The 18,499-nt window shown below is 39.9% G+C and overlaps 1 protein-coding gene across 1 annotated transcript in view; it reads left to right on the top strand.

Moving 5' to 3' along the window:
• Positions 1–4,323, top strand: part of LOC129819110 (transcription factor 4-like) — a 242,236-nt gene extending 237,913 nt beyond the window's left edge. The window contains exon 15 of the mRNA XM_055875679.1: positions 4,233–4,323. Coding sequence (XP_055731654.1) covers positions 4,233–4,281 — 49 coding nt within the window. The 3' untranslated portion in view covers positions 4,282–4,323. The remainder of the gene's footprint in view (positions 1–4,232) is intronic.
• Positions 4,324–18,499: the final 14,176 nt, after the last annotated feature.

Here is an 18,499-nt window from a genome sequence, read left to right as displayed (position 1 = left end):
TCCAAAGTGGCTTGGCTTGCCCTCTCTGCATTACATTATCGTTTTGACCACATTTACATCCCAAATAAATAATACAAACTCAGTCAGAAGTACAGGACACACGTGGATCATTTCTCCCATGTGGCCTTTAAACCGATTGATATTGAATGAGCAGAGTTGCGTAGTCGAGCTAACAATGGGGCTGTAATCAAACCCTATAAACTATTGAAACAAAACCCTGGGTACATTTTAACAACAGATTAGCAGTAAGTGTGTGCTCATTTTGTTTCTGCTGTGTGTGTGTGTGTGTGTGTGTGTGTGTGTGTGTGTGTGTGTGTGTGTGTGTGTGTGTGTGTGTGTGTGTGTGTGTGTGTGTGTGTGTGTGTGTGTGTGTGTGTGTGTGTGTGTGTGTGTGTGTGTGTGTGTGTGTGTGTGTGTGTGTGTGTGTAGTTGACTCGCCTTAACTCATTGTGTGAAACTCAGTGAAAACTTAAACATGTGGTTTTGATTGTGAGTGATGTGCTGTATTGTTGTGAGTGATGTGCTGTATTGTTGTGAGTGATGTGCTGTATTGTTGTGAGTGATGTGCTGCATTGTTGTGAGGGATGTGCTGTATTGTTGTGAGTGATGTGCTGTATTGTTGTGAGGGATGTGCTGTATTGTTGTGAGGGATGTGCTGTATTGTTGTGAGTGATGTGCTGTATTGTTGTGAGTGATGTGCTGTATTGTTGTGAGGGATGTGCTGTATTGTTTTGAGTGTGAGTGATGTGCTGTATTGTTTTGAGTGTGAGGGATGTGCTGTATTGTTTTGAGTGTGAGTGATGTGCTGTATTGTTTTGAGTGTGAGGGATGTGCTGTATTGTTGTGTGTGTGAGGGATGTGCTGTATTGTTTTGAGTGTGAGTGATGTGCTGTATGGTTGTGAGTGTGAGTGATGTGCTGTATGGTTGTGATTGTGAGGGATGTGCTATATTGTTGTGAGTGATGTGCTGTATTGTTGTGAGTGATGTGCTGTATTGTTTTGAGTGTGAGTGATGTGCTGTATTGTTGTGAGTGTGAGTGATGTGCTGTAGTGTTGTGATTGTGAGTGATGTGCTGTATTGTTGTGAGTGTGAGGGATGTGCTGTATTGTTTTGAGTGTGAGTGATGTGCTGTATTGTTGTGAGTGTGAGTGATGTGCTGTATTGTTTTGAGTGTGAGTGATGTGCTGTATTGTTGTGAGTGATGTGCTGTATTGTTGTGAGTGATGTGCTGTATTGTTTTGAGTGTGAGTGATGTGCTGTATTGTTTTGAGTGTGAGTGATGTGCTGTATTGTTTTGAGTGTGAGTGATGTGCTGTATTGTTGTGAGTGATGTGCTGTATTGTTTTGAGTGTGAGTGATGTGCTGTATTGTTTTGAGTGTGAGTGATGTGCTGTATTGTTGTGAGTGATGTGCTGTATTGTTGTGAGTGATGTGCTGTATTGTTTTGAGTGATGTGCTGTATTGTTGTGAGTGTGAGTGATGTGCTGTATTGTTTTGAGTGTGAGGGATGTGCTGTATTGTTTTGAGTTATGTGCTGTATTGTTGTGAGTGTGAGTGATGTGCTGTATTGTTGTGAGTGTGAGGGATGTGCTGTATTGTTGTGAGTGATGTGCTGTATTGTTGTGAGTGTGAGTGATGTGCTGTATTGTTGTGAGTGATGTGCTGTATTGTTGTGAGTGTGAGTGATGTGCTGTATTGTTGTGAGTGTGAGGGATGTGCTGTATTGTTGTGAGTGTGAGTGATGTGCTGTATTGTTGTGAGTGTGAGGGATGTGCTGTATTGTTGTGATTGTGAGTGATGTGCTGTATGGTTGTGAGTGATGTGCTGTATTATTGTGAGTGTGAGGGATGTGCTGTATTGTTTTGAGTGTGAGGGATGTGCTGTATTGTTGTGAGTGTGAGGGATGTGCTGTATTGTTTTGAGTGTGAGGGATGTGCTGTATTGTTGTGAGTGTGAGTGATGTGCTGTATGGTTTTGATTCGATCATTTCACACCCGATGGTGTAGTTCGTTAACTAACTGTTTTCCGTGAACAAAAGAGATAGGAGGGAATGTGAAGAATGCTGGGTATCTCCATATCGTAGAGATACTGAGTACAGTACCTCGTAGTGAGGTACCTAAAGGTTGGAATTTGATTTGTTTTCACGATAAGGTGAACCTGTTCAAATAGCAGGTGTGTAACGAAGATCTACACTCCAGTAAAGAGGTACACAGTAAAGAGGTACACAGTGAAGGGGTACACAGTAAAGAGGTACACAGTGGAGAGGTACACAGTGGAGAGATACACAGTGGAGAGGTACACAGTGGAGAGGTACACAGTGGAGAGGTACACAGTGGAGAGATACACAGTGGAGAGGTACACAGTGGAGAGGTACACAGTGAAGCGGTACACAGTGGAGAGGTACACAGTGGAGAGGTACACCGTGGAGAGGTACACAGTGAAGAGGTACACAGTGGAGAGGTACACAGTGAAGAGGTACACAGTGAAGAGGTACACAGTGGAGAGGTACACAGTGGAGAGGTACACAGTGAAGAGGTACACAGTAAAGAGGTACACAGTGGAGAGGTACACAGTGAAGAGGTACACAGTGGAGAGGTACACAGTGGAGAGGTACACAGTGAAGAGGTACACAGTAAGGAAGTACACAGTGGAGAGGTACACAGTGAAGAGGTACACAGTGGAGAGGTACACAGTGGAGAGGTACACAGTGAAGAGGTACACAGTGAAGAGGTACACAGTGAAGAGGTACACAGTGAAGAGGTACACAGTGGAGAGGTACACAGTGAAGAGGTGCACAGTGAAGAGGTACACAGTGGAGAGGTACACAGTGAGGAGGTACACAGTGAAGAGGTACACAGTGAAGAGGTACACAGTGAAGAGGTACACAGTGAAGAGGTACACAGTAAAGAGGTACACAGTAAAGAGGTACACAGTAAAGAGGTACACAGTGAAGAGGTACATAGTGGAGAGGTACACAGTAAAGAGGTACACAGTGGAGAGGTACACAGTGAAGAGGTACACAGTGGAGAGGTACACAGTGGAGAGGTACACAGTGGAGAGGTACACAGTGGAGAGGTACACAGTAAAGAGGTACACAGTGGAGAGGTACACAGTGAAGAGGTACACAGTGGAGAGGTACACAGTGAAGAGGTACACCGTGAAGAGGTACACAGTGGAGAGGTACACAGTGAAGAGGTACACAGTGGAGAGGTACACAGTGGAGAGGTACACAGTGAAGAGGTACACAGTGGAGAGGTACACAGTGAAGAGGTACACAGTGGAGAGGTACACAGTGGAGAGGTACACAGTAAAGAGGTACACAGTGGAGAGGTACACAGTGAGGAGGTACACAGTGGAGAGGTACACAGTGAGGAGGTACACAGTGAGGAGGTACACAGTGGAGAGGTACACAGTGGAGAGGTACACAGTGGAGAGGTACACAGTGAGGAGGTACACAGTGGAGAGGTACACAGTGAGGAGGTACACAGTGAGGAGGTACACAGTGAAGAGGTACACAGTGAAGAGGTACACAGTGGAGAGGTACACAGTGAAGAGGTACACCGTGAAGAGGTACACAGTGGAGAGGTACACAGTGAAGAGGTACACAGTGGAGAGGTACACAGTGGAGAGGTACACAGTGAAGAGGTACACAGTGAAGAGGTACACAGTGAAGAGGTACACAGTAAAGAGGTACACAGTGAAGAGGTACACAGTGAAGAGGTACACAGTGAAGGGGTACACAGTGGAGAGGTACACAGTAAAGAGGTACACAGTGAAGAGGTACACAGTGAAGAGGTACACAGTGAAGGGGTACACAGTGGAGAGGTACACAGTGAAGAGGTACACAGTGAAGAGGTACACAGTGAAGGGGTACACAGTGAAGGGGTACACAGTGGAGAGGTACACAGTGGAGAGGTACACAGTGAAGGGGTAGAGGCCTTCTCACACCTTTCTCTTAATCTTACATGGAAGGCAGAGACGTTTAGAACCCTGTGAAGGTTATTTTTAGGGCCTAGGGCGTCCATCTCAAAGTTGTACCTTTAGTTCCTTCTCAGCTGTGTATGTTTGTGTGTCTGTCTGTATGTGTGTCTGTCTGTATGTGTGTCTGTCTGTTTGTGTGTCTGTCTGTATGTGTGTCTGTTGGTTTGTTTGTCCAGGTAACATGTGTGTCCAGGTAACAGGTGAGTACGGTGTCCCACAGCTGTCTCTGACCCCTTCTGTCCTCCTGTAGGTCCAAGCTCCCGGAGTTCATCAAGATGATGAGTGACCACTTCCTTTGACAACATTCTCCTATTTCCTGAACCAATCAATCAACCGATCACGTCAATCAACGATCGATCTGACCACCTGATCTGACCAATGTTTTTTTTTTCTCCCAGGGACCCACTTGTCTTTCGTCTTCTGTAGAAATGAACAAACTGTCTATGAAAACAATAACAAGAGATGTTTTGTTATTATTGTTTTTTTATTTTCAGCATTCCCCCTCCCCCTTCAAAAAAAATAAATAATAATTATATTATATATGTTAAAGAAAAAGAACAATTTTACAAAAAAAAAAAAAAAGTTGATGCAACCACGTGATGATGGGGGGGGGGGGGGGGGGTATTTCTAACATATCATTATGTTGCTGAACAATGTTGCAGGACTCAGCTACTGTCTCAACCCGAATGGCAATCTTCCCCACACTGTGGAAACTCTTGCAGTCGTGCCTGGACTTCTCCTTGATGTTTAAAGTTAAATAGATATATATGGAAAATCAATCAGTCAGTCTGGGGGGGGGGGGGGGGGGTGTTATAAATAAATAAAAAGTTGAGATTATGTAGAATTTCAAGACATTTTTTAAAACATGCAATAATTATTACAACAACAAAAAAATGTGTACTTCTAATCGAAAAACAGAACAGATACATTTTAAGATAACACTTTGTTTTTGGGCTCTAAGTTGGCTGTATACTAGAACGCAGTGTTGGGGAATGTTACTTTTTAAAGTAACTCGTTAGGTTACAGCGTTACTGCCATTAAAAGTAACTTGTTACATTACGCTGTTACTTACTGTGGAAAGTAACTCGTTTTGTCGTTACATTACTTTTGCGTTACCAAACCCCCTGATAAAACCCTCTGAAAATGTATTGCGCGTGTTGGTCGTTGTTATACCCAGTAGAGGGTGGCTTGCCTATTTTACTAATCGGTGCTACAATGATTTCACCGGACATCACGGGAGAGCTCCAGACCGAGATTTCTGTCAGATTTCCTGACAGCGGTTTCAATTGTGTTACTAAATTGCAATAAACAATGTCTTATTTTTAATTTTTTAAATCGCATTATTGTTTGGTTGTTGTAGTTCAGCAGTCTATGTTGAAATGTAACTGTTCCACACGAAAAAAAATGCTTGAAGAAGGATAAACGTATACACATTATGATAATAAGGAAAGATAAAATAAGATATAAAAGCCTACTTAATAGTCTATTATCATCTGGCTTTAATATGTATATTTCGTTTCATAAAGCTGCCGAAATGTTGGTTTTGACTTATGGACAACGTCCAAGTGTTCTAACGAAATTCCATATTAAAACTATCAAAATGTTTGATAAATACAAAAAAAAAAAGTGTAGCATCACAATTAAATTCTATCTTGATAAATCCAAGGCATCAAAGGAACATTGTCCATAAATCAAAACCAACATTTAGGCAGCTTTATGAAACGAAATAGACATATTAAAGCCAGAAAATAATAAAGATTATTAAGTCACAACAAGCCCGACTTGAAATGTTGACATGAACATTTTAATAACAGTAAACTGCAAACCACGAATGCAAACTGTCAGATAAATCCTTAAACATAATGCATTGAAATAAATGGCATGCAATCAAAGGAATGACTCACAATCATCAAAGACATGTTCATTTCGTTTTCTCGGGGTGACAGGTTTAACAAAACATAAATCTAGATGTTGCTGTTTTGGAAACGGAAGCGCCATCTTCCTCAACGTCCTTCTTCTGTGGAGCTGCGCTTGGCCTGAATGTGCTTCTTGATATTTGAAGTTGACACGGCGCATAGCCCCCGAGGCACAGTTTGCGTTTTATTATTATGTTTTTCTCCTTTTCTTTGACCAATTCTAAATAATGTGAATACTTTCACATTATTAGGCCGGTGGCTCTGCCATCCTAATAGCTTCATGCCACAACGTTCTTGAAGAAACAGGAGGAGCGTGAATTTATGGGGAAGGGATTTTTCATATTATAATTTGGCAAGGGAAATAATATTTAAAAGTAACCGATTTGCTTATTTGAAAAAGTAACTTAAGTATCTGATTTCTTAAATTGAAAAACAAATAGGTTAAGTTTCTCATTACCACAAAAAAATAGTAATTTGAGTATTCTAACGCGTTACTCGTTCCCCCCAACACTGCTAGAGAAGATGGAGGGAAAACGTCTTCTAGCCACTCGAAACCAGCGAACGTCCTGATTCAGATTGAAACGTGTTTTCATTGGACACTCCTTTGCATAAGCAAATGGAACCTTGTGATTAGAGGGCATGGCCGTTGGTAGTGTTACTCTTCGTTACTTCATGTTACATGGCAGATGAAGGAAGGAAGGAAGGAAGGAAGGAAGGAAGGAAGGAAGGAAGGAAGGATAGAAAATAAAGGGGGAGAGATATGTCTCCTTTCTGTGTCTGTTTGTCACAGAGAGACCCAGACCAGGTCAGAATAGAGCAAAGTCAACCATTTTCTAAAACCCAAGTCAAAGGTCAAGGTCTCTCCCAGGTGATGTCACTTCCTGATAATGACACTGCAATGGAAAGGCACAGCCAGAAGGGGGATGTACTTTATATCCCAGAATCTGAGCAGTCCATCACCTTGTATGATTTGCCTGATTTTAAACCCCGGTCTAACAGTTCACATCCTCCTCTGTTTCGCTACATCTCCCTTCCTGACCCCTAAAACCACCCCAAGACCCCTAGAAATGCAATTTTAACATTCACTTCTACCAATGTGCCTTTTAGAGTTCATATCATTCAAATGCGATGAGGAGACAGACGTTATCTGAACTTTTTAGGATTCAAGCTTAGGGAACTGTTAGTTATTAGGTCTATGCAGTCAGGTTTTTTCTGACCTGGGAATTTAAAAAACAGTAAAAAGAAAAAAAAAGTATTTTTGGGATAAACTGTATTTAATTGTACTGTATGCTTATATGTAATTAGAAGGCGTGTCCCTGAATGGACCTTGTTTTAGTCAGTTGAGCCCCCTGGCGGTCCCAGCACCCTGAGTTTCAGCACCCCTTCCTCTATTCCAAGTTGCAGCCTGTTTCCATTGTGAACGACATGTCTGTTTCTGAGCTTTGTATTATAGCGATCAGCTTTTTATCAATATCGGCTTGTCCGTGAGCCACTGTAGTCTTCAGTACCAGTGTGTGGTTGTGTGTGTAAAACAGATTTTTTTTTCTCTTTTTTAAAATCTTTCTCTTATTCTTTGTCTGTTCTGGTTTCTGTGTCGATGAAAAAAAATACTAAACCACGACATGCTGTCGTATGGAGATTGGACAGCGGCTGTTTTTAAAAGTGGTTTACGTTATCCAATCAACGCAAGGCACTGAAACTGGAAAATAATCTATTTGAAAATCAATATATATAAATGTAAAAATATATACAATATATAAATAAGGAAGGTGCCAGTTTTCAAAGGAACGGTTGTTTTGGGTCAGATTAATTATTTTCTTAGAGATGGGTGGAAAGTTTCGAAGAGGCATCTCAGTGTTAATGAGATATGAAGGTTCGAAGAGGCATCTCTTGTTCATCTTCTTCTCTGGCGTGCTGTGCCCTTGACATCACAAGGACTGACTATGGCACCCCTGACTGGACAAAAGGGACCGGAGTTCCCCATCATCCTCCACTCAGCTTCTATTCAGCTGTCAAAGAAAACACACAGACATTTGTAAAATTGTATGCAACAGATGCAAACGTACCATTATTTTGAAATTGTGTATGTAAAAGTTATATTTTTACATGTAGACTGTTGTTAATTTGTGTTTAGATAATACATTGTATCAGTTTTTTGTTAAAAGAAGAAGAAAAAAAAAGTTACATTCGGAGTGTGTTGAAAATGTGTCACGTTGAAATTGTAGTGAGGTCAAAAGCTTCAGTATCATTTTCAGTTTTTGTTTTCAAAAAAGGTTTGTTTGTTTTTATTTCCGGGATTTTTTGGAAGAATGGGATGGGGGGGAGGGGGGGGCGATTAATTGGAAATCAAAAAGGTATATAATATTATTTTCATGCTCCATGCTCATTGCCATTTTTTCATTGTATTTTTTAATATAATGTGTAAGTAGTTATAGTACACAGGGTTCATGTCCCTTTGGTAGGGGGGGTGGTGACGACTGGCTGAGAGTGGGAAATGATTGAGTTGATTTAATCAGTTGTATTCTGCTTGTATGTGCCTGGTTATTTTAGCCAGGTGCCAATATTAATTAAAAAATGAACGGCACTTAACTGTATGTGTGTCATGGTTTAGTATTCAACTCACTGTTCTTTATACGCTGTCTCGGTGTTGCACCACGACGACTCGTTGACAGACAGCGCAACTCTCGTCTGCAGGGAAATACTGTATATTCTAGCTGTAATTCAAGTGGTGCTAAGCAAGTATTTTCCAGAGTTAGAGTTTGGCCCCATCTAGATTCAGTCTAAATACCTTAGCTAGAAATCGTACTTTGTCAGGTATTTGAACGTTTGATTGTCCCCCTCAAAAAACAAGCCCCTGGCATCTGAAAATTAGACGTGAACATAGAATTGTAAATGGACGATTTTTGCAATCTTCTAGCTATTTCTCCATAAAGTTCCAGCTGTTTGAATCGGACCTGTGTTTTACAGCTAATTCCAGCTGTTTGAATCAGACCTGTGTTTTACAGCTAATTCCAGCTGTTTGAATTTGGACCAGTGTTTTACAGCTAATTCCAGCTGTTTGAATCAGACCTGTGTTTTACAGCTAATTCCAGCTATTTGAATCGGACCTAGGATAAATAAGTTTTATTAGATTGGACCTGTCGTTACAAGTGCTAATATTTTGATCTTGTAAGATGTAATGGACGTAAAAATGATCCACGATTGCAATAACTGTGTTATTATTACCCCTATTGTGTTTACAGCAAAAGGTAAAACGTATTTAGCGTTATTTTCCTGGTTGTACGTACATATCGTACCATCTCTCTTCTTTTCAGTGATTGAACCATGTGCTGTGTATCATTTACACCGTTAATATTCTGACCGTTTATTGCAATCATAATATCAGTTACATCAGCACTTGTCATTTGTTTTCCTGGGTGATAATATATAGGATAGAAATTTTAAATATTGTTGAATGCATCGGGAAATGTCCTAAAAAAAAAAGAGAGAAAAGAGACTTTAAATCCAAAATCTTACTCGTCATGAAACGTGTTGCTGTTGAATGCGAATTATTGAGCTAAGGAGAACAAAAGTAAAGGGACAATGCTTTTTTGATCTTTCTATTTATTTTTTGGCGATAATTGTCTTTCAATAAAGAGAATAGTTTATCGTCATTCTGTATTAGGGGCGTTCCCTTATGCATTATGTTCTCTATTGTCTGTTTGAATTCTACAGTCCTGAAGCAGACATTGGTTAACTATAGACTGTAAACAAGGCCCAGACAGACTAGGTTTGTACTAACGTGGCTGTTTGTGTGACTGATTAATCAGAAACCCTTCCACATTTATTTTGTAAAATTGAGGGGGAAAAATGGAAAAATAATAAAGTCAACAATCATAGGGTCATCTTTGCTTTGTAACGATGGTTGCCATTTAACATCCACTACTGGCCTTTTCCCCCCACCCAGATCAAAGGCCAAGGTCTCCCAGGTGACGATGCCACTTCCTGGTGATGCCACTTCCTGGTGATGACATTTCCATCAAATTTTTTCATATGATAAAGTTAAACAGATTTAAGTCTGGATCAAAAGTTTAACCTGACTAGATAATCATTATACACAGCCCTCAGAAAGAAAACTACTTGTCAAGTAATGATAAGAGTAATCACACTTTAAGAGTTAAAGTGTACTTTATAGTACACTTTAAGTTTGGAGGGTTTGATGATGAAAGGCATTTGTTCAGTCTAGCATCTAGCCACCATGAATGGTGACACATGTCAATCAATCAAGTTACGTATGGTTTAGTTATTCTCTCCTGTGGTTTAGTTACTCTCTCTTCTAATGGTTTAGTTACTCTCTCTTCCTATGGTTTAGTTACTCTCTCTTCTAATGGTTTAGTTACTCTCTCTTCCTATGGTTTAGTTACTCTCTCTCTTCCTGTGGTTAAGTTACTCTCTCTCTTCCTATGGATTAGTTACTCTCTCTTCCTGTGGTTTAGTTACTCTCTTTCTTCCTGTGGTTTAGTTACTCTTTCTCTTCCTGTGGTTTAGTTACTCTCTCTTCCTATGGTTTAGTTATTCTCTCCTGTGGTTTAGTTACTCTCTCTTCCTATGGTTTAGTTACTCTCTCTTCCTGTGGTTTAGTTACTCTCTCTTCCTGTGGTTTAGTTACTCTCTCTTCCTATGGTTTAGTTACTCTCTCTTCCTATGGTTTAGTTACTCTGTCTTCCTGTGATTTAGTTACTCTCTCTCTTCCTGTGGTTTAGTTACTCTCTCTTCCTATGGTTTAGTTACTCTCTCTCTTCCTGTGGTTTAGTTACTCTCTCTTCCTGTGGTTTAGTTACTCTCTCTTCCTATGGTTTAGTTACTCTCTCTCTTCCTGTGGTTTAGTTACTCTCTCTTCTAATGGTTTAGTTACTCTCTCTTCCTTTGGTTTAGTTACTCTCTCTTCTAATGGTTTAGTTACCCTCTCTTCCTATGGTTTAGTTACTCTCTCTTCCTGTGATTTAGTTACTCTCTCTTCCTATGGTTTAGTTACTCTCTCTTCTAATGGTTTAGTTACTCTCTCTTCCTATGGTTTAGTTACTCTCTCTTCTAATGGTTTAGTTACTCTCTCTTCCTGTGATTTAGTTTCTCTCTCTTCCTATGGTTTAGTTACTCTCTCTTCCTGTGATTTAGTTTCTCTCTCTTCCTATGGTTTAGTTACTCTCTCTTCCTGTGATTTAGTTACTCTCTCTTCCTGTGGTTTAGTTACTCTCTCTTCTAATGGTTTAGTTACTCTCTCTTCCTTTGGTTTAGTTACTCTCTCTTCTAATGGTTTAGTTACTCTCTCTTCCTATGGTTTAGTTACTCTCTTCATATGGTTTAGATACTCTGTCTTCGATCATGTTTCATTTCACATTTAGACGACAGACTCACACAGTGAAACTGACTACAGACAGGCCTCTATTCAATATGTAAAGCTGAAACCGACTACAGACAGGCCTCTATTCAATCTGTAAAGCTGAAACTGACTAGAGACAGGACTCTATTCAATCTGTAAAGATGAAACTGACTACAGACAGGCCTCTGTTCAATCTGTAAATCTGAAATTGACTACAGACAGGCCTCTATTCAATCTGTAAAGCTGAAACTGACTACAGACAGGCCTCTATTCAATCTGTAAAGCTGAAACTGACTACAGACAGGCCTCTATTCAATCTGTAAAGCTGAAACTGACTACAGACAGGCCTCTATTCAATCTGTAAAGCTGAAACTGACTACAGACAGGCCTCTATTCAATCTGTAAAGCTGAAACTGACTACAGACAGGACTCTATTTAATCTGTAAAGCTGAAACTGACTACAGACAGGCCTCTATTCAATCTGTAAAGCTAAAACTGACTACAGACAGGCCTCTATTCAATCTGTAAAGCTAAAGCGTTACGGAATCCGCTAATGAAATGCCAAGAGGCATTGTTGCTTGACAGGGTCGTGTTTCGGAGGACACATGGCTCTTGACCTATCGCCTCTCCCGAGTCCGTAGGGGAGTTACATCGATGGAACAAGACTGTAACGACCAATTGGATATCACGAAATTGGGGGGAAAAAGGGGTAAAAGTATAGAAAAAAATACACAAAAAAAATATTTTACAAAAATACATTTAAGGGTAATTTCCATTTGAGACGACCAATGGACGATTTCTATTTTTATTTATTGAACTAGGCAAGCCAGTTAAGAACAAATTCTTATTTACAATGACGGCCTACCGAGGAACAGTGGGCTAACTGCCTTGTTCAAGGGGCATTTGTCAGCTCGGGGATTTGATCTAGCAACCTTTCGGTTACTGGCCCAACGCTCTAACCACCAGGCTATCTGCCGCCCCATTTACAGTGAATGCAGTCTCTGCTAAAGCGGGAACATTGCCTTTAAATTTGAATCACGGTGTAAAGCTGAACACCCGTGATACGGATTGAATAGAGCCCTAACACAGGTAAAACTCACTACAGATTAATACAGTAAAACTCACTACAGATTAACACAGGTAAACTCACTACAGATTAACACAGGTAAAACTCACTACAGATTAACACAGGTAAACTCACTACAGATTAACACAGGTAAAACTCACTACAGATTAACACAGGTAAACTCACTACAGATTAACACAGGTAAAACTCACTACAGATTAACACAGGTAAACTCACTACAGATTAACACAGGTAAAACTCACTACAGATTAACACAGGTAAAACTCACTACAGATTAACACAGGTAAACTCACTACAGATTAACACAGGTAAAACTCACTACAGATTAACACAGGTAAACTCACTACAGATTAACACAGGTAAAACTCACTACAGATTAACACAGTAAAACTCACTACAGATTAACACAGTGAAACTCACTATAGATTAACACAGGTAAAACTCACTACAGATTAACACAGGCAAAACTCACTACAGATTAACACAGGTAAAACTCACTACAGATTAACACAGGTAAAACTCACTACAGATTAACACAGGTAAAACTCACTACAGATTAACACAGGTAAAACTCACTACAGATTAACACAGTGAAACTCACTACAGATTAACACAGGTAAAACTCACTACAGATTAACACAGTGAAACTCACTACAGATTAACACAGGTAAAACTCACAACAGATTAACACAGTAAAACTCACTACAGATTAACACAGGTAAAACTCACTACAGATTAACACAGTGAAACTCACTACAGATTAACACAGTGAAAATCACTACAGATTAACACAGTGAAACTCACTACAGATTAACACAGTGAAACTCACTACAGATTAACACAGGTAAAACTCACTACAGATTAACACAGTGAAACTCACTACAGATTAACACAGTGAAACTCACTACAGATTAACACAGTGAAACTCACTACAGATTAACACAGTGAAACTCACTACAGATTAACACAGTGAAACTCACTACAGATTAACACAGTGAAACTCACTACAGATTAACACAGTGAAACTCACTACAGATTAACACAGGTAAAACTCACTACAGATTAACACAGTGAAACTCACTACAGATTTACACAGTGAAACTAACTACAGATTAACACAGGTAAAACTCACTACAGATTAACACAGTGAAACTCACTACAGATTAACAAGTATCACAAAGTCTAATAGACGTTCACCAGGTGGCACCATGGTTTCTATGGTTACTCACCGTATCCGGCTAGTCATCGTTTTACTTCTTGTTGTGTATTATTTTATTCATCCTCGTGCCGTGATTGGTTGGTTTAAACATGTTCATTTCAGAGTATTACAGACTACGTATATAAGGGTGAAAATATATGAACTGTGGCCTTTTTTCATTCTCCTTGTTACTTTGTGATGCAATTAAAGTGAAGGACAAACACAGTGAGCAGAGAATTACCCAGGGATCAGTGCCTGGTGTTTTAGTTCTATAGCTTCCTTTGTCTAGTGCTCTTTTGCTATGAAATAGACTAGTGCACCCCATCATAATAGAGTGGAGCAAAAAAGAAGAAACTAAATTTAAAATATAAAAATATATTAGGCTTATTTTTTTTGCTGGGGCAATCCTTTTATACCAGGAATATTGAGGAAATATGATTTTTTTTTAAATTGTTTTTTTAAAGTCAAATTCGAAATATTCCAGTTTGTAGATTATTTGGGGGGGGAATCATTAAAAGTAAAAGTTTTTTACTTTATTTTACTATTTAAAAGATGTTATTTACCATATTACTGAGACGAAACTGTATGGTGTTTTCCATGATAGGCTATAGTCAGACGGAGGGACCCATCCGTACGTACTGTACCTGCAGCAGTGATTCTAAAGGAAATCAAACATTTAAAAAAGACATTTAAACTTTCTTTACAATATGTGGCTGAGTGCCTCCAAAACATATTTTTATTTTCAACTGTTATATTTCTGTTATTCTTTCTCTTTTTTCTTTTTTTTTTTTTACATTTTCTTAATTATGTTTTCATTTTCCGTTGTATTTTTTTATTTTTATCGTAGTGTTATAATTATTATTATAATTTTTCTTGTTGTTTAATATAACATTTCTTCAGATTAGTAGATATGTCCGAACAGGTTGTGTGCTGGAGTTGCTTCTCTTCAAACCAGCCCACCGTAGGCCCATTACCTGTTGTTTTTCATCTTGTACTTATTCTAGGAAGTCATGTACATGACCGTTCTGTAGCAATAAATGTGCCATTTTTATAACCGCTGTCATGGTCATGCTTTTTATTATTCACTAATGTTGTTAACCCCTATAGACAGTACACTGATTCTGATCTTCATAAGATGTTCCTCAAGTACTGCAATGATTCAAATATATACTTTTGTTGTGTTATACTGAATGGAATCATTATACTACATGGAGTCATGTAGTAACGCAAAAAGTGTTAAACAAATCAAAATATATTTTATATTTGAGATTCTTCAAAGTAGCCACCCTTTGCCTTGATGACAGCGTTGCACATTCTTGGCATTCTCTCAACCAGCTTCATGAGGTAGTCACCTGGAATGCATTTCAATTAACATGTTAAACATTTATTTGTGGAATTTCTTTCCTTCTTTAATGTGTTTGAGCCAATCAGTTATGTTGTGACAAGGTAGGGGTGTATACAGAAGATATCCATATTTGGTAAAAGACCAAGTCCATATTATGGCAAGAACAGCTCAAATAAGCAAAGAGAAATTACAGTCCATCATTACTTTAAGACATGAAGGTCAGTCAATCTCGAAAATTTTAAGAACTTTGAAAGTTTCTTCAAGTGCAGTCGCAAAAACCATCAAACGATATGATAAAACTGGGTCTCATGAGGACCGCCACAGGAAACGAAGACCCAGAGTTACCTCTGTTGCAGAGGATAAGTTCATTAGAGTTAACAGAACCTCCGATTACAGACCAAATAAATGCTTCACAGAGTTCAAGTAACAGACACATCTCAACATCAACTGTTCAGAGGAGACTGTGTGAATCAGGCCTTCATGGTCGAATTGCTGCAAAGAAACCACTACTAAAGGACACCAATAATAAGAAGAAACTTGCTTGGGCCAAGAAACACAAGCAATGGACATTAGACCGGTGGAAATCTGTCCTTTGATCTGATGAGTCCAAATGTGAGATTTTTTTGTTCTTTGTGAGAGTAGGTGAACGGATGATCTCAGCATGTGTGGATCCCAGCGTGAAGCATGGAGGAGGTGTGATGTGTGGGGGTGCTTTGCTGGTGACACTGTCTGTGATTTATTTAAAATTCAGGGCACACTTAACCAGCATGGCTACCACAGCATTTTGCAGTGATATGCCAAACCATCTGGTTTGCGCTTAGTGGGACTATCATATGTTTTTCAACAGGACAATGGCCCAACACCTCCAGGCTGTGTAAGGGCTACTTGACCAAGAAGGAGAGTGATGGAGTGCTGCATCAGATGACCTGGCCTCCACAATCACCCGACCTCAACCCAATTGAGATGGTTTTGGATGAGTTAGACTGCAGAGTGAAGAAAAAGCAGTCAACAAGTGCACAACATATTTGGGAACTCCTTCGAAACTGTTGGAAAAGCATTCCAGGTGAAGTTGGTTGAGAGAATGCCAAGAGTGTGCAACGCTGTCATCAAGGCAAAGGGTGGCTACTTTGAAGAATCTAAAATATATTTGGATTTGTTTAAGACTTTTTTGGTTACTACGTACAGTATGTGTTATTTCATAGTTTTGATGTCTTCACTATTATTCTAGAATGTAGAAAATAGAAAAGAGTAAAAAATAAAAATAAACCCTTGAATGAGTAGGTGTGTCCAAACTTTTGACTGGTACTGTACAGTATATACACTACAGTGCCAACGTTTGGGGCCACTTAGAAATGTCCTTGTTTTTGAAAGAAAAGCAAAAAAAATTGTCCATTAAAATAACATCAAATTAATCAGAAATACAGTGTAGACATTGTTAATGTTGTAAATGACTATTGTAGCTGGAAACAGCAGATTTTTTTATGGAATATCTACATAGTCGTACAGAGGCCCATTATCAGCAACCATCACTCCTGTGTTCCAAAGGCACGTTGTGTTAGCTAATACAAGTTTATAATTTTTTATTTTTTTTTAAACTGCTGTATTGATTAAAGAAGCAATAAAACTGGCCTTCTGTAGACTAGTTGAGTATCTGGAGCATCAGCATTTGTGGGTTCGATTACAGGCTCAAAGTGGCCAGAAACAAAGCACTTTCTTCTGAAACTCCTCAGTCTAGTCTTGTTCTGAGAAATGAGAAATTCTGAGAAATGCGAGAAATTGCCAAGAAACTGAAGATCTTATACAACGCTGTGTAATACTCCCTTCACAGAACAGCGCAAACTGTCTCTAACCAGAATAGAAAGAGGAGTGGGAGGCCCCGGTGCAAAACTGAGCAAGAGGACAAGTTCATTAGTGTGTCTAGTTTGAGAAACAGACGCTTCACAAGTCCTCAACTGGCAGCTTCATTAAATAGTACCGGCAAAGCACCAGTCTCAACAGTGAAGAGGTGACTCTGGGATGCTTCTGGAGCTGGTCTTCTAGAACACCATACAACACCCCATAATGACATCACAATATCCCATAATGACATCACAATACCCCATAATGACATCACAATATCCCTTAATGACATCACAATACCCCATGATGACATCACAATACCCCATAATGACAAAGCAAAAACAGTTTATTTGAATGTTTGCTAATTTATCAAAAAAATAAACAACTGAAATACCACATTTGCGTAAGTATTGAGACCCTTTACTCAGTACTTTGTTGAAGCACCTTTGGCAGCGATTACAGCATCGATTCTTCCTGGGTATCACACTACTAGCTTGGCACACCTGTATTTTGGAAGTTTCTCCTATCTTCTCTCAGATCCTCTCAAGCTCTGTCAGGTTGAATGGGGAGCGTTGCTGCACAGCTTTTTTCAGGTTTCATCAGAGACGTTCGATCGGGTTCAAGTCCGGGCCACTCAAGGACATTGAGAGATTTGTCCCAAAGCCACTCCTGAGTTGTCTTGGCTGTGTGCTTAGGGTCATTGTCCTGTTGGAAGGTGAACCTTCACCCCAGTCTGAAGACCTGAGCGCTCTGGAGCATGTTTTCATCAAGGATCTCTCTGTACTTTTCTCATCTTTCCCTCAATCCTGACTAGTCTCCCATTCCCTGCCGCTGAAAAACATCCCCACAGCATGATGCTGCCACCACCATGCTTCACCATAGGGATGGTGCCAGGTTTCCTCCAGACGTGATGCTTGGCATTCAGGCCAAAGAGTTCAATCTTGGTTTCATTAGACCAGAGAATCTAGTTGCTCATGGTCTCAGAGTCTTTAGGTGCCTTTTGGCAAACTCCAAGCGGGCTGTCATGTGCCTTTTACTGAGGAATGGCTTCCGTCTGGCCAATCTACCATAATGGCCTGAATGGTGGAGTGCTGCAGAGAAGGTTGTCCTTCTGGAAAGTTCTCCCATCTCCACAGAGGAACTCTAGAGCTTTTTCAGCGTGACCATCGGGTTCTTGGTCACCTCCCTGACCAAGGCCCTCCCTTCCGATTGCTCAGTTTGGCCGGGCGGCCAGCTCTAGTAAGAGTCTTGGTGTTTCCAAACTTCTTTCATTTAAGAATGATGGAGGCCACTGTGTTCTTGGGGACCTTAAATGATGCAGACATTTTTTGGTACTCTTCCCCAGATCTGTGCCTCTACACAATGCTGTCTCGGAGATCTACGGACAATTCCTTCGACCTCATGGCTTGGTTTTTGCTCTGACATGCACTGTCAACTGTGGGACCTTATATAGACAGGTGTGTGCCTTTCCAAATCATGTCCAATCAGTTGAATTTACCACAGGTGGACTCCAATCAAGTTGTAGAAACATCTCAAGGATGATCAATGGAAACAGGATGCACCTGAGCTCAATTTGGAGTCTCATAGCAAAGGGTATGCATCCTTATGTAAATAAGTATTTGCTGTATTTTATTTTTAATACATTTGCAAAAAAATCTTAAACCCGTTTTCGCTTCGTCATTATGGGGTATTGTGATGTCACTATGGGGTATTGTGATGTCACTATGGGGTATTGTGATGTCACTATGGGGTATTGTGTGTAGATTTCTTAGG

The sequence above is a fragment of the Salvelinus fontinalis genome, chromosome 21 (genome assembly GCF_029448725.1).
Source record: "Salvelinus fontinalis isolate EN_2023a chromosome 21, ASM2944872v1, whole genome shotgun sequence".
NCBI lineage: Eukaryota > Metazoa > Chordata > Actinopteri > Salmoniformes > Salmonidae > Salvelinus > Salvelinus fontinalis.
The sequence above is the reverse complement of the archived record's forward strand: the minus strand, read 5'-3'. Positions and strand labels throughout refer to the sequence as shown.